Source organism: Protopterus annectens, chromosome 17.part0 (genome assembly GCF_019279795.1).
Source record: "Protopterus annectens isolate FY-2018-M chromosome 17.part0, PAN1.0, whole genome shotgun sequence".
Lineage (NCBI taxonomy): Eukaryota > Metazoa > Chordata > Ceratodontiformes > Protopteridae > Protopterus > Protopterus annectens.
In genome coordinates, this window is record NC_056751.1 from 628,165,726 (window position 1) to 628,186,925 (window position 21,200).

Consider the following 21,200-nt stretch of genomic DNA (forward strand, 5'->3'; position numbering starts at 1 on the left):
AGAATAGTCAAGAGGGTCTGGAATTTACTGGAGAAAACTCTGGGGGGAAAAAAGTAATGGGAGCAAATAAAAAGAGAGGGAAGGGGCACACAATGGGATGCCACTAAGACATTTGGATTGCAGGCTTTCCTACCAGGGAATGATATCAGAGTACAGGCAAACAGAAATGGAAAGGGGAATTCTAAGTGAAATTCCTGCTCTGGTAAAGTTTTAATTGAATCTAGAACAGAAACTACTGTTAAAAAATGATTAGTAGAGAATATAAGATATTGCATGATAACTATAACAATCAATCAGAGGAAGTTAGAAAAGATTAGGAAGACAGACCGGATAAGCAATTTACAAGGTGAACAACTGGATGACATAGTATGGCTCCTATGTAAGAAAGTCCAGATGTTTTAGGATGTTTGGTTGGAAGTGGTTGCATAAGTATTTTCACACCCTCAAGAAGACTTCAGAGAATTTTTCTTTGAGTAGACAACAAATTTTGGAGGTGCGATGGGGAAGAAAAAGGTAAACGGGAACATATATTTTGTGAGTGCAATGAATTGGCAGATTTTAGTAATTTCCTACAGAGTACTCTGTCAGAAATACTAGGTGAGCAAATGGGTGTCACTAAGGAAATAACTGTCAGAAATATTGAGTGAGCAAACAGGTGTAACTAAGGAAATTATTTTGAGCTGACCCAAATGTCGTTTTAGTGTCATCCCATTGTGTACTCTTTCCCCCTCTTTTTATTATTTGCTCCCATTACCTTTTGAATTGCCTCAACATAGCAAAGCATTAAGTTTAGTTCTGGTGGCTGCCAAAAAAGCAATTAGCAGAAAATGGAAATCAGTCTAAGCCAACTGTACATGAAATATTGAATACAGTAACAAAAACAAAAGAAATGGGATCTTTAGAAAACAGAAGGAGCAGATTACACAAAAATAAATATAAATTGTGGGAACAATACATTCAGAATAATGTTCAGGAAGAGGAGTGAAGTTTAAGGGAAGGCAGGAATTGAGTAACTTGTATTCTACGAAGGTGAATATTGTAAACAACACAGGTGTAGCCATGGGGGCAGCTTCAGTCCCCATATTTGTTAACATGGTTTTACAGTTCTGGGAAACCTCCATGGTTTTATGTTCACCTTTTTCTTCTATGACTGGAGTTTATCTCAGGTAGCTGGATGATATATTTATTTTATTGAAGGGAAGTTTAGAAGAATTTAAGTCTTACGGATTTTTTTAAACCTCTCCACTGACTTCCTACAATTTATCCACCAACAGAATAAACATTCTATTGATTTTCTCAACATCACACTGTACAAAAATTTCGAAGAACAAATATACGAGTCCAACATTTTTAGGAAAAATACTTTTTCGAATGCTTACTTGCATTTTGATAGTCAACACCCTGTACGGCAGAAGAATCATCTGATGAGAGGCCAACTGATTAGGCTCAGTAAATTAGTTTCTGATGACATGAACTTTCAAGTAGAAGTTAACAAACTTTGTGAAATGTTTAAAAGGGGCTAACCACAGGGTATGTTGGACAGTATCAGTAGTTTTGTGATGGAGCACAGGAATTCTTGATATGGATCCATTATATGACAACTTGGATGCATGGTGGGTAAGAACAAAAACAATGAACTAAGTCCAGAGAACCCTTCACAAGTGTTGGCCTTGCAATACAGTAAAGATGTTCATTCTTTGAAAAGTTCCATCAGTGCACACTGGAGTACTGTTTTTGGTTAACCAACCGGTTGGGGCAACAACCTAAATTTGTTTTTAAAAACAATAAAAATATTAAAACGATCCTAGAAGTTGGCAAGAGTTATGACAATGTTTTTACTACATGTTGGGACATGCAAACAATGCAGCTTCATTTCTGAAGGAAGCAGCTTTTCTATGCAAGGTTACAGTCAAGGGCAGATTTGACTGTAATACCAAGAGTGTTTTATATATACATATATATATATATATATATATATATATATATATATATATATATATATATATATATATATACATATATATATATCCGTCAGTTTATCTTGCCCAGCATTCTATGTAGGAATGACTACTAGACCTTTGTGGACAAGAATTTACCAGCACGTGTATGCAATTGGTAAAGCCAAATCTTATAATGCCTTTTACAAGCATTCTCTGTTGTGCAAAGATTTTAAGAAATTTGGCTTTACCATTTTAGAGAAGGTGGAACACCCGAAAAGAGGTGGTGACTGGAAAACCGTTGTTGAGAAGAGGGAGCTTCACTGGCAACTTTTATTAAATGCCACTGCTCCACTGGGTGCTAATGACTTAATATCTGTCAAGCCTAGTTTGAAAATGATTTCAGAAGGCCTGGCATAGGATTTTTATAATCAAATCTTTCTAAAATGTTTCTGAAATTTTTTTTAACAATTTAATTGACTACACAAATTATTTTATGTGTTTATTGTTTACCAATTCTTAATGCATTTGTCATTAAGATTTTTTTACTCAATAATCACCTTTATAACTAATGGCATTGGTGTTTAGCATGCATATATATTTGATGTAGGAAGTTTAGGACTAGTACTGGTATTTTAATGTGTGCATACCTTTAAATTCTTCTGGTGTTTTTTGGTGCCTTTTTTAGTGTATAAAAGGAAGTAGAGATAACATTGTTTCCAATGAAACTCCTTTTCAGTTGGAACGAAAGTACTCAACATTTTTTGCAATTAAAATCTGTTGTATTCTGGTGTGGCGTTTACTTTATTTCAGTTTAACAAGTAAGCTGATTGTGGTTTGGGGTTATTAAAGTTGGACTGATAATAGTTACAGAAAGAACATATCTTATATATAATGTATGTAACTGAAAACATGTTAATGCGGTTTGTTTTCTTTGCCTATATCTCAAGTGCTAATTTAATAAAGGTATTAAAAATGCCTTGTTTAGTTTTAGTTTCCAAGAATTGAGTAAGAGAACAATGGCTGAAAAACTCAGATGACCTAAACACCTGCACCTTATGGAAAGCAAGTCTACAAATAGACACATCTCCAGTACAGGTGAACTGTGATCGACTCTCTGAGTTTCAGTCTCTATAGTCATGCTCTGGCTGATGTCTAATGCTGAGAGTTGGACTATCCAACACTTACCACCCCAACATCACTGTCTCTTTAGGTGAGAAACGTCTCTGACTATGGTCAAGTGGTGAAGTTGAAACAATGACAGTCAGTGCCCGATATGGTTTTCCTCTTGCAACAGGCCATGTACTGATGCAGGTTTTGACTGGTGGAATTCTACCTGTATAAAATATAGGAACTTTAACTGAAGCTACCACAGTAACCCTAAACTGTGCACTCAACAAAAAAGAAACAGGCAGACTCAGGGGTCAGGAGCACTTACAGAGTCAGCATACAATATTACAGCATGTGCAAGCATCAGGCACATACACCCTTCAGCATATAACCTTCTGCAACTAAACTGCAAAAAAGGACTGGTGAAAAGGGTGATGTCTGCCACAGCACCCATCAAGGAGGCTCCCTTATGTTAAATCTGTCGGTTATTCTGCTATAACAGAAAGTGAAGCGTTTACAACAGCTGACTTTCTGGACTCCTTAGGAACATTCATGCCAAACCGAAGGCTCAAACACAGGATTGGTACAGAGACTTGTGCTCTTCAAAGACAAAAAAACCCCACTAACATAACTAGAATATCTCATACTGTCAAGTCCTCATATACTAGTATGGGCAATCGTGCTTCCAAGTCTGGTGCAATACAACAGAAAAATTAGCCACACTCAACAGAGATGCAGTTGCAAATGGCCAATAATTTATTTTCATTTTTAAAAATGCTGGAATGTTAGTAGCAAACAAGAATCATCTATAGAATAAAGTTCTTCATCCACAACAAAATATATAGCAGCCATGCTCAGTCACAAAGGACTCAACGGTTTCCAAGGCTACACTTCTCTAGAGAAAGCAATATGGAAACCTTCAGTACTTAAAACTGGTACTGCAGCACTGCTTATTGCCACTATGTTGAAACAGCCTGGAACAAAATACCTTATATTATCAGAACTACTTCAAATTCATGGCACTGTTCCTTGATCCACTGAAAATCAGTAAGAATCCACTTTACGCTTCTGGTATGCATGCAAGTGTGCTGCATTTCTGCCATGCAATGCAGCTAGCCTCCTCAGGCCTCCACTGCAAATAAGTTTTGCCCTGATGGATAGAACCTTTAACAAAGGTTATCTTCAAGGGAGAAAGTCTGCTCAGTGGGAGACAGAAGGCACAAATGTAACAAAGGTACACAAGTGTATTTTCTTGAATATCACAATAATACTGTCGGCTACAAATAAAAATTAAATGTTTATAAAGAAGCCTGTGGGGAATACACACACACACACACACACACACACTCTCTCTACATACGGGTTTACTTCACTCTACTGAATTTTCACATAACCAAAAATCAAAAGAACGAGACAAAAAAAAAAAAAGTGAAATTGTACACCGAACCTTTACATTGCCGAAATTCAGAACAACAAAACATCAGCTGTTCCAAGTCAACACAAAAATTAACTTTTGTTACGTTTTTGCAGGGGGCAAGACCCCCCCCCCCGTACCACCTGCAAATTACATATACTAACTCTGAGATTGTACTACAGTGAAGAAAAGGGCAAATTTCCCAATCCTTACTGTACCGCAATCTCCATTCAGATGCTCTGAGTGGTATGTGACATGCGCAGCTGCTATTTCACTGATCTGAATTTCGGCAATGTAAAGGTTCGGTGTTGTGAGATTTTGCTCTTCTCGTCTCGATCTTTTGATTTTCGGTTATGTGAAAAGTTGATAGGGTTAAGTAGACAATATATATACATACACACACATACATTTATATAGTATATAGACACACACAAACACACCTATAGTTTCTGAAAAACACTCACCTGTCTTTCTGACACACAAAAAGGTTAAAAGCATTCTCTGCTCCCAAGAAGTTGTCATCATCTAGAATTTCCACAGCACTCATCCAATTTGGGTTAAAGTCCCGGGCAATCTAATGAGGATAAAAACAGTAAACTGTAAATAAACACAAAAATGAAGGTGGTTTGCTGAATCTAGCAACAAAAGACCTTAAAATCAAAATAGCTCTAGATATATGCAGCTGCCCTTCCCTTTGATCATCTGTTTATCTTTAACCTACTCAACTTAATAGCAACTATTTGTGCCATATGGCAAATTTCCACTTACTATAACTCCAGATGGAATTTCATCACTGTACAGAATAAGCCTTCTTAACTAAATGGTTTGTATATTAATGAAAGATGCATGTGAAAGGTTAAGTGAAAAACAAGATGGCATCAAGAATGTTTTGATTAACAGATTACTAAGGGTCAAGAAGTTAAACATCATGATGGAACACAGAAAAATAAATGTCACCAAACTAGTGGAATGCACTACTCTAGAAATGTTGCTTGCTTGCCAGTCTTTATGAAGATATGTCAGACATAATGAGCAGATTTTTCATGTCAAGATGAGCCTACAAGCCTCTGGCAACACACAGTCAAATAAAATATCCTCACATGTAGGTAGCAATGCATCACTCAAAGTGCATAATGTCATAGACCCCAAGCAGATTAAGAGGTACACCTAATTGAATCCTGTAGTATTTGGTGAACCAGATCAGCTTTAGAGCTCAATTCTGGGCCAAGAAATACTTGCAGAGTACTTATTGTTCAGATTAACATCTACAAAAGGGATGCTGCATATGGACTGCAACTGTTGCTATGAACAACTTCTTCAAATGAAGGTAATACCTAAAGGCTACACCTAGGAAACAATCCACAGAAGAAACACTACACTGCTCTGAGACCAGGGCCATCTGACAACTACCATAAGGCATTTCATAAACACTTGCAGAAAAGATCCGATTTTCTGAATTGTTTAGTCCTGTCCAGCTAGAATCTTAGTTGCCTGTGTACATCCAATTGGTGTAATTTATACTCTGCCTTGTTGGTGTAATTTGGGAAGAAAACAGGTAGGTCTACAGACTGATTCAGGTTAGTCTCAGAACAAACTTTTGGGAGGAATGATGGATTAGTTCTAAGGGAAAATCTATCCTTATGGAAACCCAAGTAGGGGGAGCGTATGGACAATGCTTGGAGTTCTGACACCTGCCTAACTGATGTGATGGCCACCAAAAATACTGTTTTCCACATTGGGAACTTCAGATGACAAGATGAAGTTCGTTCATAAGGAGGAAGGATTAGAGTGGACAATACCAAATTGAGATCCCAAGGAGTTGGTGGTTCTTTCACTGGGGGCCTTTACAAAAAGGTGCCCCTCAAAAAGGCCGTGCACAGTCTATTGGACATAATTTGGAAGCACATTTCTCCAATGTGATAGTTAGAAATAACAGCCAATTGTAATCGTATGGTCACTGCTGCTGCACCCTCATTGAAAGGTTTTTCTAAAAAGTCCAAAATAGATGATACAGGGGCCGTGAAGGGATCAATGTGATTGTTTTGAGCCCAACAGGAAAACCCCTTCCATTTGCTTGCATAAAGCTTCCCAGTTCTTGTCTTATTGGATGAAATCAGAATAGGTTTCACATCGGAGGACAAGTCTGGAAGCCTGGCTAAAATTGTAAGTGGAGAAGCCACGCTGTCAGTTTGAGAGTTTTGAGTGAGGGACAGAATATCCCTGACGGGTGCGTCAGGAGGTCTGGGACTGGGTCCAGAATCCACAGATCCTCATGTAGATGGGGCCATAAGAAGGGGAACCAAATCTGACGAGGCCAGTATGAGGCGATAAGCATCAACCTGCTTCTCAATGTGTTGGCTTTCTGTAGAACTTTGGGGATCAAGGATAAAGCAAAAATAAGACCCGGGGCCAATTGTGTACGAGTGCATCCCTTGATGACTCTCCCGGAGGTGGGGATCAGGGCAAAGTAGCTGCTGCATTGGCATTCATGGACATGGCAAAGAGGTCGCAGCAAGGCTGGCCCCACTTGCGAAAAACCTGGTTTGCAATCCGTTGTATTACGGACCACTCTTGAGGCATTAAAATAGCTCTGCTTATCTGCTAGCATGGTGGATTTCTCTGGGATATGCGTTGCTATCAGAAAATATTGGGAAAAGACTGCCCACTGCCACACACCGAGCCTCTCGACATAGTGGGTAAGATCTGGTTCCTCCTTGTTTATGTACCACACGACTGACATATGGTCTGTCTGGATTGCAATCTCTCCTAGTGGAAGGGAGTCCTGGAATGCCTGCAATGCTAAAAAGCACTGCTCTCATCTCTAGGACATTGATATGCAAGTGGTTTTCATATTCTTGCCAGAATCCTTGGACAGTCTCCCCCCCCCCCCCACCCTATCTGGGAAGAGTCCGTGGTAACTGTGGCTATTGATTGCTGAGGAATGAACGGTCGGCCCAAAACCACCTGAGTAGAGTGAAGCCACCAGCATAGGTCCCTTTTGCAGGAATCCATTATGATGATCTTGTGGGACATGGGTAACTCCTGCATGGACCATTGGGCGAAAAATAACCACTAACGGACTCTCATGTGCAAGCGTGCAAGAGGTACCAAAGTTATTGCTGCCGTCATGGTACCTAGGACTTTTAAAATAACCTTTGCTTGAACTTTCTTTTATGTCAGGAGATCTTCTACTTGCTGACGTAGGGTTCGTATCCTGTCAGGAGGAAGTTTGGCCATCATATCCCTTGTGTCCAAGTCTGCTCCTATAAATAAAATAGGCTGCGATAGCAATAAGGCAGACTTTTCAAAATTTATTGTAATGCCTAGTTGAGAGCAAAGGTGGATGGTGGTGTCTTTTGCTCTGGTTAGTAGATGCTCGGTGGTGGCGGTTAGGAGCCAGTCGTTCAAGTATGGAAACACCTGGAATCCTAGACGCCTCAAGTGAGCTGTGACTACTGCCATGCATTTGGTGAACACTCTGGGGGCTGTAGTGAGAACCAAAGGGCAGAGCTCGAAATTGGTAGTGACTGGCTCCCAGCCGAAAGCGCAAGTGACTCCGGGATCGCCTGTCCATCTTTATATGTTAGTACGCATCCTGGAGGTCTATCAAGCACATAAAATTATCTTTCCCCAGAAAAGGGAGTATTGACTGTAGTGTCACCATAAGAAACTTTGATTTCTTTACCGATTTGTTTAGTGTGTTGAGATCCAAAATGAGCCTCCAGTCCCCTGTCTTTTTTGGAACTAAAAAGAACCTTGAGTAAGTTCCGGATCCAATTTGGTCTGCAGGGACGTCTTGGATGACTCTTCAGCAACCTTTCGATTTCTAGGGTTGTCTGGTCCCCGAGTGGGTGAAACATTTGGGAATGATCTTTTTTTTGAAAGGGGAGAGGAAAAGGGTAGGTAATAACCTCTGGATATGATCGCTTGTACCCATTTGTTGTTTGTTACATTTAGCCAGGCGTTTGGGTACAATGACAAGCAACCCCGACTGCCTCCAGAGGTGGACAGACGGGTCTCCTTTCAAGAGTCCTGGAAGGGCCTACCAAAAAATGTATCCCTGTCACCCTGGTTCTGCAGACCCCCTTTGCCGCGAGGTTGGCATCTTCTGTTGTTATTTCCCCCTCTGCCCCTGGGGGAAGGAACACCATGTGCATCTGGAAAGGCTCTTTGGGACTTACGGAACCATGCCCCCCCCCCCCCCCAGCCTTTGGGGTAAGGCCTGTTGGGGAGGGAGAAATGGACTTCCACGGCAGAGTCTTTCCTTCTTGTTCGCAGCTGGTCAGAGTCTCTTTCACTTTCGGCCCGAACAAGGACGAGCCATCGAATGGGGGTTGATAAAAGATTACTTGAAGGGTTCTGCAAACTCGCATAAGCGCATCCAGGAATGTCTCCTTACAGAGATTCCTGTATCCGGTGCCCTACTCGCTTCCATCAGCTGCACAGGAGATAAGCCGCATGGAGGAGTTGAACACCAAATTTAAAGTAGCAAGCTGAGAGGGGACTTTGTCTGAAACCTCTGCAGCTGTAGAGCCTTGAAGAGCATCTCCCAACTCCTTCAGGAGATCCCTCTGAAGTCTGGTAAAGTCTGTTAAATAATTCAGCGACCTTAGGGTGACAGCTACTTATGAAAACAAATGCTTTCCTTATCTGTCCATCATTCCAGATTCCTTATTCGGCGATTGGACAGATGAGGAAGTCTCAGACAATTCCTTTTTGGTGGCCGCCGCCACCATAGCATCTACCGGGACACCTTTTGTTAGGAATTCCTTGTCAGAAGGTGCTGTAATAAACTTATATGGCCTCCTCGGAACAGGTTCCACAGACTCTGGAGAGCCCCACCCCTTTCGAGTGACTACCCAGAGGAGCTGATCGAAATGTGGAGTCACCCCAAGAGGTGGAAGGGGGAGACCCAAAAGCTTCCAGGTACACCAACTCGCCCTCAGTCAGATTGATGGCTTCCAGCCACCCCTCTATTTAAGAACCTCCAGGATGTCTGCAAATGAGACATCTTGAGAGGGGGACCTTGGGGACCCTTCCGAGTCATCCGGGTCCGTCTCTGAGGTGATGGACTCATCCGGGGAGTCTATGTGCTTCTTCTTGCACAATCTCTTCCAAGGGACCTCCTCAAAGGGGTACTCTGGGGAAGTTTCGGGAGAGAGACTCTCCCGCCGGGACGTCCTGGGGCTTAGGGTCTCTACGCTTGGGGGACAGCGATGGTGCTGAGACTGACAGAGGCGCTTTTGGGGAAAGAGAACTCAAACCCGAGAGTGGAGCTGTTGGTGGTGACAGCACTGTCTCCATCAGCTCAAAAGCCCCCTCACTCCACTTCGAGGAGGTCCCTGGTTCCGAAGACTCGGAAGACCAACTGTGAAGCAGAGTGGTTGGCTCCAAAGCTGATGTAGGAGCCGAGCTCAACCTCGCCGAAGCCCTGAGAAGGAGAATCAGCTCAGCCAGCTGTCCGATCCGACTCCCTTCCCGGAAAACGTCGGCTCCTAGGCTCCTCAGATTCTGACGGAACCGAGGTAGTCAGAGCAGGTGTAGGAACCAAAAATCCTGTTGGAGGTCTCAGTTCCAACATTTCCACTACTCAGAGCCTGCTGGCTCTGATGTTCCTGATCGGATTGGAAGAGGAATCGAAGAAGGAAGTGTTACCTTTGTCGGATCCGGTACCTTTTGGGTCGAAGTTGATAGGATTTTAGACAGCGCCGGTGTATGAAGTAGTCTCTTCACCACCAGCTCTGTGGCATCATTGGACAGACTCCTGGAGGAATGGACGACAATGAAGGTGATCTCGCCCTTTCTAGGAGCGGAGATCTTAAGGTTGGAGTAACCGGTTCCAACACAGGGGATCGTCTCCTAACCTGAAACTATGTTGGTTCTGTTACAAATGATGGAACCGAAGAGGTAGCCTTTTTGGAGCCAAGAGTCCTTGGTCCTGAAGTTGGTGATTCTGTCAATTTTTTTTTAGGCAGCTCCGATGCCGGATCTGAAGCCAGGACTCTTTTCCCCAACTTCTCTGATTTTGAGGAGGAAGAAAGGGATCCTGAAGAATGTTCTGAAGTCTGAGGTCCTTCCAAAGCCTCTGAAAAGGGAACCTTAAGCAAACATCTAACAATAAATTTGTTTTTGCCCTTAAGGAGGACTCTACTGCTGAACGCATGGCAAAAGGCACAAGATTCCTGCAAGTGTAGGGCACCCAAGCAATAAACATAACTGGTGTGCCCATCAGTAACAGACATTTTTTGAGAGCATTTGTCACATTTCTTGAACTCAAACTGTTTGGGTTCTTTTTGATCCTTAGACATGTTTGCACTGAAAACTCAAACAAAATATTTTGAAACTCTCGTTACTTCACAAGATATTCTAAGCAAAAAACAAGCCAAAAAAGGTGCACACTCGGCTGATCACCAAAAAAACAATATATATATATATATATATATATATATATATAGACATATACACACTACAGCTTCACCTAGAAGCTCCAACCAACGGAAACTTAAATAAGGAAAAATGATTAAGCAGGATATCGCTTTGTCCTGTCACTAGTTCAAGCCACACACACAAACAAGCGGGAGAAATCCTCTAACTAAAATGGATTCTCCACGCGGTCAAAGAACGAAAAAACAGAAACGGAAAAGAAGGGGAGCAACCCTCTAAGTTAAACAGGCCACTAGTAGCTCTCTAACTAAAACGGGCTACCTAAAAGGAGGGGGACAGCTTTCCAACTAAAACGAGCTTAGTGATAGGGAATTACGACAACAATAACAGGCTTGATAAAAAGGGAATGACGGCCAACAACAATAAAGCAGAAAGAGACACAGAAACAGCTCTCAAACAACTAACGATAGCCTAAGGAATTTAACTATCAAAATATTTTTAACAAATATTAAGATTAATAACAATGTAAAAACTTAGCCTGGAGCCAGCCAGAAGTTAACCGATCTGCTTGAGCGGCAAATGAGATCCGGGGGTTCTTCCCTAGGCATGATGGGATAGGGTATTGCCTCGAGTCAGTAGAAGTTCTCGAGCTTTAGTATAGGCGGAGTTGGAACCGATTCTCTGTTCCAACCCAAACAGCAAAGAATGAAGGCGAGTAGGACAACATAAAGTACAGTTTTGTACCTACCATAAATGTAGATGTTCGAGTGCTAATACAGCTGCAGTAATCACAGATGGGTTTTCTGCCGTCAGGCGGGTCCTCGGTCGGCCGAATTCCAAAGTCTAGGTCCGACGTCGGTTGTTGTCGCTTTCTTTCCTGATGTCAGTGAGGCAGGAGTATACAAGACACAGCCGACGCCATTTTCTTCAGTCTTTCTTGCCCCAGATGTCAGGTGCCCCCAAAAGGAAGGCAATACATAAATTATAATTATATACATGAAATGCAATATAATCAAAAAACAGTAGTTGCAAGCAAATATACCACAGAAGGATAACCCAAACAGGTTGTATGAAGAGGGGTTAGGCCCTAGGCCTTTACCAAGAGGGGAAGGAGGGAGGGAAAACTGTACTGCAGCTGTATTAGCACTCAAACATCTACATTTATGGTAGGTACAAAACTGTACTATGTTCATCGTGCATACAGCTGCAGTAATCACAGATGGGTAGAATCCCAAAGCTACGCACAGGGTGGTAGGCACTAGGTGGAACTGGGATGAGCCAGAATGCCCTGCAACACAGCAGTGGCAAAGCCTGCTCTAGTTTTGGAATATAAAGGCAGGTGGTAGTGTTTTGTGAAGGTATGCACAGAACTCCAAGTGGCTGCCTCCAAAATATCTTTGGTAGGAACTCCTCTGAGGAAGGCTGTAGAGGTAGCTGTGGCCCTGGTGGAGTGGGATCTGATGCCTGTAGGGACAGATTTTCCATGATAGGAGTAACAAAACCGTATGCAGTGGCCTATCCATTTTGAAATTGTCTGTTTGGTAACTGGCTTCTCTTGAGCTCCTACAGCATAGGACACAAAAAGTTGTTCTGAATTTCCTGAAAGGCTTTGTTCTGTCCAAATAATAACGTAGCTGTCTATGGATGTCTAAGGAGTGTAGCAGCCTTTCCCCTTTGTTTTGAGGATTGGGGTAAAAGGTAGGTAAGTGTATGGCTTGATTTAAAGCTACCCTGGATACAACTTTAGGCATAAATGACGGGTTGGTTCGAAGGGAAACCCTGTCCTGATGGAAGATGAGAAAGGGCTGCACAGCCATGAGGGCTTGTAGTTCCAAAACCCTACGAGCTGAGGTAATGGCTAGGAGGAAAGCTGTTTTCCAGGACAAATATTGCAAATCTGTTGAGGCAGCTGGTTCAAAGGGAGGCAATGTTAATTTTTCTAGAATGTAATTAAGATCCCAGGCAGGAATTGGTTGTTTCCTTGGTGGTCTTATATTCTTAGCCCCTCTGAGGAACTGTCTTAAGAGTGGGTGAGAGAATAAGGGTGGATCTGTGTTGAATTCTGCAGAAATGGCTGAGGCATAGATTTTTATGGAGGAAAATGAAAGTCCACTGTTCAGCAGCTCAGCTAGACACTGTAATACCCGAGGCAAATTTAGTTTTCTAGGGTCCTGGCCTTTTTTCTCATTCCAAGAGCAAAACCGTTTCCATTTTGCGGAGTAAGCCTTTCTAGTAGATGGCCTTCTGGCCTCCAAAATGACATCCTGCACCTCTTTGGGGAGTACAGTCTGTTGTGGTGTTAAGGAATTTTCCATGCAGCGAGATTGAGTGTTTTCAGCTGACTGTGAAGAGTTTTGTAGCTGTGCTGAGTCAGCAGAAGAGGCATTAGAGGTAGGGACCAGGGTGGAGTATGTGTTAGGTTCCTCAGGAGTGGGTACCAGTGTTGTCTTGGCCAGTCTGGAGCAATCAGTATCATCTTCGGTCTGTCTGCTCTTGCTTTCAAGAGCACCTTGGGCAGAAGAGGCAGAGGTGGGAAAGCGTAAACTGTCCATGCTGTCCAACTGAATGAAAGGGCGTCCACTCTCCAGGCCTTTGGATGAAAGGTCCTTGAACAAAACTTTTCCAACTGATGATTCCTGTGGGAGGCGAAGAGATCTATGTCTGGCCTCCCCCACGCTTGGATTATCTTTGTAAACACTTGAGGATGCAACTTCCATTCGTGTGGATCTGTCATATTTCTGCTTAGATTGTCTGCCAGCGTGTTTTCCAAACCTGGCAATTACTGTGCTTGAAGTTCGATTTGCCATTCCAGAGCCAAGTTCCAAAGTGTCATGCTGCTTAGATTGTTCTTTTTTCACAAGGGGCGTTTTTGTCCAAAGTCCTTGAAAGCTGTAATTGGATTTAAGGCTGGGGAAAGAGAGGAAACTGTCCCTGACTAAGGATGGAAGTGGAGTAACCAAGCAGCCAACCTCAAGGACCTGAGAGATGGGTGAGACTGTCCTGACTGATGAGTCAACAGGTCTGGCACCGGGTCCAGAAACCATGGACCTTCCACCGCATACCTGAAGGAAGGGGAACCAAACCTGACGAGGCCAGTGGGGCAATCAAAATCATGTCGCTCCAGGTAAATTGCCTTCTGTATCACCCTCGCAGGAGGGAACCGGAGGAAGGCATAAGGGAGACCGGGGCCAAATGTGGGTTAGAGCGCCCTGGGAATCTGTCCCTGAGAGGGAGTCAGAGTGAAGAACTCTCTGCACATTGTGGGGGCTGGCAAACAAGCAGCAAGGGAGACCCCAGCTGGCAAGATTTTCGCAGCCACTTTTGGTTGAGGGACCACTGGGGTAACAGGATAGTCCTGCTTAGTCTGTCCGCAATCACATTGGATTTCCCGGATGTGCATTGCCATTAGAAGCGGTTGGTAGCTCCCCCAGTGCCAAAGTCTCATGGCTTCTCTGCACAGTGGGTAGACCTGGTCCCCTTGCTTGTTTATATACCAAAGTACCGACATGTTGTCGGATAGGATAGCAATCAGACCTTGCAGGAGAGCGTGATGGAGAGCTTGTAGTAGCAGTAGCACCGCCTCATTTCCAGGATATTGATGTGTAAATGCGTTCCTGGGGTTGCCATGTGCCTTGGACAGACCTCTCCAGATAATGACCCCCCCCACCCTACCTGGCAGGCGTCCGTGGTCACAGTGGCAACCGGGGAATTAAGGATAAAAGGTCGCCTGGTCGAGATTGGATCAGAGGAGCCACCAACGCAGATCTCGACGGCAACTTTCCGTAATCATAACCAAGTGGTTCAAGGGAGTTCCTGATAGGACCATTGAACCGAAGTAGCCATTGTAGCACCGCATGTGCAGTCTGGCTAAGGGGACTAGGAGAATAGTTGATGCCATCGCCCAATACCTGTAGAATCAGATTGGCCGAGCTCTTGATAGGGGAGGCAGGATGACTTGATTCTGCAAAACCTGAATCCTTGCTGCCGGTAAGAAGGCGCATCCTTCTTGTGTCTAACTCTGCCTATAAAGGTAATACGCTGAGATGGCTGTAGCACAGATTTTCCCAGTTGAAAGTGATTCCTAGGAAATGGCCCAAGCTGACTGTGGCCATGAGACTAAATTTAGTAGATGCTTGGAGGTGGCAGTAAGGACCCAGTCGCCTACATATGGAAACACTCGGACTCCTAGCCTCCCCAGGGGAGCAGTCCCCCCCGCCAAACACTGGGTGAACACCCTGGGGCTGTGGTGAGACCAAAGGGCAGTGCTCGAACTGGAAATGACTGACTCCCAGGGGGAAGCGAAATGACTCCTGGACTCTTGACTTATCAGAATGTGATAGTAAGCGTCCTTGAGATCTATGGAGCACATCCAGACATCCTTCTCCAAAAGTGGGAGAATGGACTGAAGAGTGACCATTCGGAATTTGGACTTTTTCACAAAGCGATTCAATGAACTGAGGTCCAAAATGGGCCTGAAGTCCCCTGTCTTTTTTGGCACCAAAAATAGTCTTGAGTAAGTTCCTGATCCGATCTGATCGGCGGGGACAGGCTGGATGACTCCTTTTTCTAGCAGCTTTGAAACCTCTATTGCTGCTTGATCCCGCTGACTGGGTGGCACGTCCGGGATTTCCCTGAAGGGAAGGGGGGGCTTGATGAAGGGAATGATCCGGAGCACCCACTGGTCGCTGGTAATAGCTTCCCAAGCTTGTGGGTGTTCCGCAAAACGACCCCCGACTGGCTCCGGAGCTGCACAGTCGGGCACCAACTCAGGGACGTTGAGCGTAGGAGGAACCACGAAAGGAATCGCGGTCTCCAGAGTTACGGGGGCCTCTGCCACCTCTGGGGCGGCGTCTTCCCGAATTCCCCCCCCCCTGCCTCTAGAGGGGGGATCACTGGGTGGAGTAGGGAAAGACCTCTGAGTTTTCCTGAACCACATTTTCCCTCCTCTCTGGGCCTTGGGGTAAGGCCTAGAGGGAGCGGAAAAACGGGCCCCAACGGCAGTCAAGGTCTTGCCCTCCTGCTCGCACCGAGTCAGTGTGTCCTTCACCTTGGGTCCAAACAAAGAGGACCCATCAAAGGCGCTGAAGGAAGACTTGAAAGCTCCTAAGGGACACAAAAGTGCTGATTCCTAAAGGCTTTGTTCTGCCAAATAATAACGAGTTCATGGATGTAAGGAGTACATCCTTTTGAGGATTGGGGTAAAGGTAGTATGTAGGCTTGATTTAAAGCTACCCTGGATACCTTTAGGCATAAATGACGGGTTGGTTCAAGGAAACCCTGTCCTGATGGAAGATGAGAAGGGCTGCACAGCCATGACGGCTTGTAGTTCCAAAACCCTACGAGCTGAGGTAATGGCCAGAAGGAAAGCTGTTTTCCAGGACAAATATTGCAAATCTGTTGAGGCAGCTGGTTCAAAGGAGGCAATGTTAATTTTTCTAGAATGTAATTAAGATCCCAGGCAGGATTGGTTGTTTCCTTGGTGGTCTTATATTCTTAGCCCCTCTGAGGAACTGTCTTAAGAGGGCGTGAGAGAATAAGGGTGGATCTGTGTTGAATTCTGCAGAAATGGCTGAGGCATGGATGTTATGGAGGAAAATGAAAGTCCACTGTTCAGCAGCTCAGCTAGATACTGTAATACCGAGGCAAATTCAGTTTTCTAGGGTCCTGGCCTTTTTCTCATTCCAAGAGCAAAACCGTTTCCATTTTTGGAGTAAGCCTTTCTAGTAGATGGCCTTCTGGCCTCCAAAATGACATCCTGCACCTCTTTGGGAGTAGTCTGTTGTGGTGTTAAGGAATTTTCCATGCAGCAGATTGAGTGTTTTCAGCTGACTGTGAAGAGTTTTGTAGCTGTGTTGAGTCAGCAGAAGAGGCATTAGAGGTAGGGATCAGGGTGGAGTATGTGTTAGGCTCCTCAGGAGTGGGTACCAGTGTTGTCTTGGCCAGTCTGGAGCAATCAGTATCATCTTGGTCTGTCTGCTCTTGCTTTCAAGAGCACCTTGGGCAGAGGAGACAGAGGTGGGAAACCGTAAACTGTCCATGCTGTCCAACTGAATGAAAGGGCCCACTCTCCAGGCCTTTGGATGAAAGGTCCTTGAACAAAACTTTTCCAATTGATGATTCCTGTGGGAGGCAAGAGATCTATGTCTGGCCTCCCAGCTTGGATTATCTTTGTAAACACTTGAGGATGCAACTTCCATTCGTGTGGATCTGTCATATTTCTGCTTAGATTGTCTGCCAGTGTTTTCCAAACCTGGCAAGTACTGTGCTTGAAGTTCGATTTGCCATTCCAGAGCCAAGTTCCAAAGTGTCATGGCTAGTCTGCACAGGGGTATGAATGTGTTCCTCCTTGTTTGTTTATGTACCACATTACTGTGGTGTTGTCTGTTCTTATCAATAATTGTCCTGGATGCAGGAAGTCCTTGAAAGCTGTAATTGCATTTATCACTGCTAGCATTTCTTTTGATTGATGTGAAGGTGCTTTTCCTTTTGGGACCATTTGCCCTGAATGCACCTGTCTGTCATGTGCGCCCCCCCCAGGCGTAATCTGAGGCGTCTGTTGTGATGACTTGATTTGCTTGAGGCTTGCAGAATGGGAGACCTGTGTTTGTTTGACATGCTTGGGCCCACCATAGAAATTCCTTTTGCAAACATGGAATTATTGGTATTATTGTTTCCAAACTGTGGCTGTGTTGAGACCATAGGTTTTTTTAGGTACCGTTGAAGTTCCTCATATACGCTTTTGCACATGGGATTAAAAAGAATACAAGATGCCATGAAGCCCAGAGCCTGCATGATTTTCCTTGCAGTAAGCCTGGTTACAATTTGCTAGTATTTTGAAGTATTGAGTTAGTTGCCCTGTTTTCCTGGCATAAGATGGGCTGCATCTAGATTGTTTACAATGTCAGAGTTGGCACCAAATTTATTTTCTGAGATGGTGTTAGCCTGGATTTCTCTTTGTTGATTGTGTATCCCAGAATGCAGTAAACGTGTTACATAAAGCCAGGATATTTCGAAGTATCGCCTTTGTCAAAACGGATCAGGCAGTCGTCCAAATAAGGGTAAATTTGTGTCCTTGAAGTCTGCAGTAGGCGGTACTGATGCCAAGGCATTTCGTGAATACTCTGGGCGCAGTAGATGACCAAGGGCAATGCAGGGGTGATGGTGGTTGAACCTGCAAGAAATCTGAGGGTATCTTCTGCAGCTTTTGTCACAATTGGGACATGCAGGTATGCCTCCTTGAGGTCCAATGTTACCAGCCAAAACTCCTTGCCCAGCATGGGAAGAAGCTGCTGTAATGTGAGCATCTTGAATTTTGGTACGAGTAAGAATGTGTTTAGGATGGATAAGTCCAAAATGGGTCTCCAGTCGGTTCCTTTCCTTGGTACCAGAAATAGCCTGGAATAAAAACCTTGACCTTGTGTGAATAGGTACCTCTTGAATAGCTTTCATGTCTATGAGCTTTGAAATTTGTAGTTGTGCCTCTGCCCTTTGATTGTGTGGCAGGTTTGGCATGCCTCTCATTTTTGGAAGAGTGTGAAAATGAAATCTGTAGCCTCTGTTTATAATGTCCAGGATCCATTTGTCTGTTGTGACAATATGCCAATTTCTTGTAAATAATGCCAGTTTTCCTCCCAAGGGTGCTGCCAGCTGAGACTTGCTTGGCATGGAAAACAGGAAGTCATTGGGTTTGTTTCCTGTATTGTTGTGCACTGTCTTCGCCACCTCTTGGTGCTGGAGTTTGCCATTGTCTGCCTCTATATGATCCTTGTGATTGCCCTCTGCCCCTTGTGCGCCTGTATCTACCTCTTTGGGGCTTGTCCGTGGCTGGAAAGGACCAGTTTTTAGAAGGCCAATTTCTGCTAAAACGTGGTGGTTGAACCTGTAGAAAGGCTTTGACAGTTTGCACAGATTTGGCTTTTTCTTCCATTTTCCGTAGTATCTCCTCAGCATTAGTACCAAATAACACATCCTTTTGTAAAGGAGCATCTAGTTTAGCTTTCACATGATCAGGCAAGATTTGTTCCCTAAGCCAGGCATGTCTCAATGACTGATCCTGTAACAGCAGCTCTACTTGAGGCCTCTAGGCATCATAGCCACATTGTAAGGTGTGTTTACCCACTTGTTCTGCACTATGCATCATATCCTGCAACTCCTTCAATCTGGTTGTTCAGGTTGACATTTTATTTCTTAATTGTGATAACAGAAACTGCTGATATTTAAGCATATGAAACTGACAATTTAAGGCCCTCATGGCTAGGTGGCAGGTATATACCTTTTCCCACCTTTCTAGATCTTGACTTTCGGAAGGTAGTGGATTCTTAGCAGTAACCTTTGGAGCCTAGTAAAATGACAGGTAATTCAGCGACCGTAAGGTAAAGGCCGCTGAAGAAAGGGTATGCTTCCCGTACCTATCCATGCTCCTGGAATCCTTATTAGGAGGGTGGATAGACGTTGAAGCCTCTGCCACGTCCTGCTGTGTGGCAGATGCCACCACCATCGCATCTACAGGAACTCCTTTCGTTAAAAATTCCTTTTGAGGGGGAGCTGAAAGGAATTTGTTGGGTCTTGCAGGCACTGGTTCCATAGAGTCAGGGTGCTCCCAAACCCTTCGAGAAATTAAATCAAGTAACTCATCGAAGGGCGGAGACACCCAGGAGGCGGAGGGCTGTCATGGGACTGCAGTACGCCAGAAGCACCAGTCTTCTAGGTCTAGGGACGGTGAGATGGAAACCTGCTGAGCCGGCAAGGACATGGCCAGCGCGCTCCTCATGGCCTCAAAGGCAGGACCTCCAGACTCCATGGAGGTCACTGGCCGAGAGACCACGACGGCACTAGGAATCCCCGCAGCCGATGCTCTGAGGGGAAGACTAGGCACCGAGGCACCTAGCTCCAAGATGTTCCCCTCGGCCCCGGCTGAGGAAGTCCCGCACCGAACCCGAACCCGAGGACAGGGTAGGAACAATGGTCGGAACCGATAAACTCCGAAGGGGTCTCGGTTCCGACTGTACGGCTCCGCCTTGCTCCACCATCATCGACTCCAACGGCTCCGAGGAAGTTGGAGGAGGAATCAAGCTTCGAGGGGGATTGGCTCGGGGCCAAATGGGCTTTAGCCGAGACCATTTTTGGTAAAAACCGAGACTGGAAAAGCCTCTGAATAACTCTATCCAACCGAATCAGATAATTTGGAGGATCTAGAGGAAGTAGAAAGGGGTCGACGACTTCTCTCGGCTCAGACAAGGTAGGGGACCGGCTCGAAGGGCTCCAACACTATCGGCACCGCTCCGACACAGTATGAATAAGGATCGCCAAGGAGCTTCCGGAGCCGAGGGGAAGAGTCTGAGCTGCACACCTCCATCGGCTCCGAGACCAATGGAACCGAGGGAGGTGATTCGCCTCGATGCTCAACCTGCGGCTCGAAACTAATGGAGCCGAGGAAAGAGGCATCGAGGCAGACCCTTCACCCTCGGCCCGAAGTCAGTGGAGCGAGGAAGAAGAGGTCGACTTATGCTTCTTAGTAGTCGGCTCCGACGGACTGGTCGGAGCCAACAACCTTTTCTTTTTAGAAGCAGTAGCAGAAGATGAAGCCAAAGCTTCCTCAAAGGAGGGCTTAATAAGGCCCTTCAGGATTAATTTATTTTTACGTTCTTGAAGAACCCTAGCGGAAAAGGCATGGCACACACTACATGTCTCTTGCAAATGCTTTGGCCCTAAACAATACAAGCAAATGGCATGACTATCCATGATAGACATTTTATAATTGCACCTAGTGCACTTTTTAAACCCAGATTTCTGCTCTTTAGACATTTTAGTGAACAATCTAACTGCCACACAAAGAACAGTACTTGACCAAAAACTGTTAAAGCGCGAGAAAAGGGCGCGAGCCCTCTGAACACAAGGTTTACCTCACAGGAGAGAACAACAACAAAGGGAACACAACAACGGGCAAAAGCCCTCTAACTTAAACGGGCTTTACCCGGAGAAGAAAAGGAGTAAAAATAGACAACACACACACTCCACTAAGAAGGGCAAAAGCCCTCTAACTTAAACGGGCCTTGCCCGAAATACCAACAGATACAAAACTGCCAATAACACTCAAACAATACACAGAATAGCTGTTAAAACAGCTGTTGATTGAATTTATGAGGAAACCCCAGGTCAAAAGACCAGAAACAATAAGAAAAATACACTTAGCTCCAGCCAAGTCGAGACCACGTCTAGCTTGTAAAGCGGCAAACGAGATCTGGGGAAGCAGGTGTGGTGCACCTGGGATAGAGGGTAGCCCAGCCAATAAGAGACTTCGTTCTAGTATACTAGTTGGCCGAGTCAGCTCCGAACCCATCAGTTATGAATGTAGG

At 44.6% G+C, this 21,200-nt stretch overlaps 1 protein-coding gene across 1 annotated transcript in view; it reads right to left on the bottom strand.

The window, feature by feature from the left end:
- DDB1 (damage specific DNA binding protein 1) overlaps window positions 1-21,200 on the bottom strand; it is a 2,836,764-nt gene that overhangs the window by 301,351 nt on the left and 2,514,213 nt on the right. Inside the window, exon 23 of the mRNA XM_044059793.1 lies at window positions 4,926-5,035. Within this exon, the coding sequence (XP_043915728.1) occupies window positions 4,926-5,035 (110 nt within the window). The remainder of the gene's footprint in view (window positions 1-4,925; window positions 5,036-21,200) is intronic.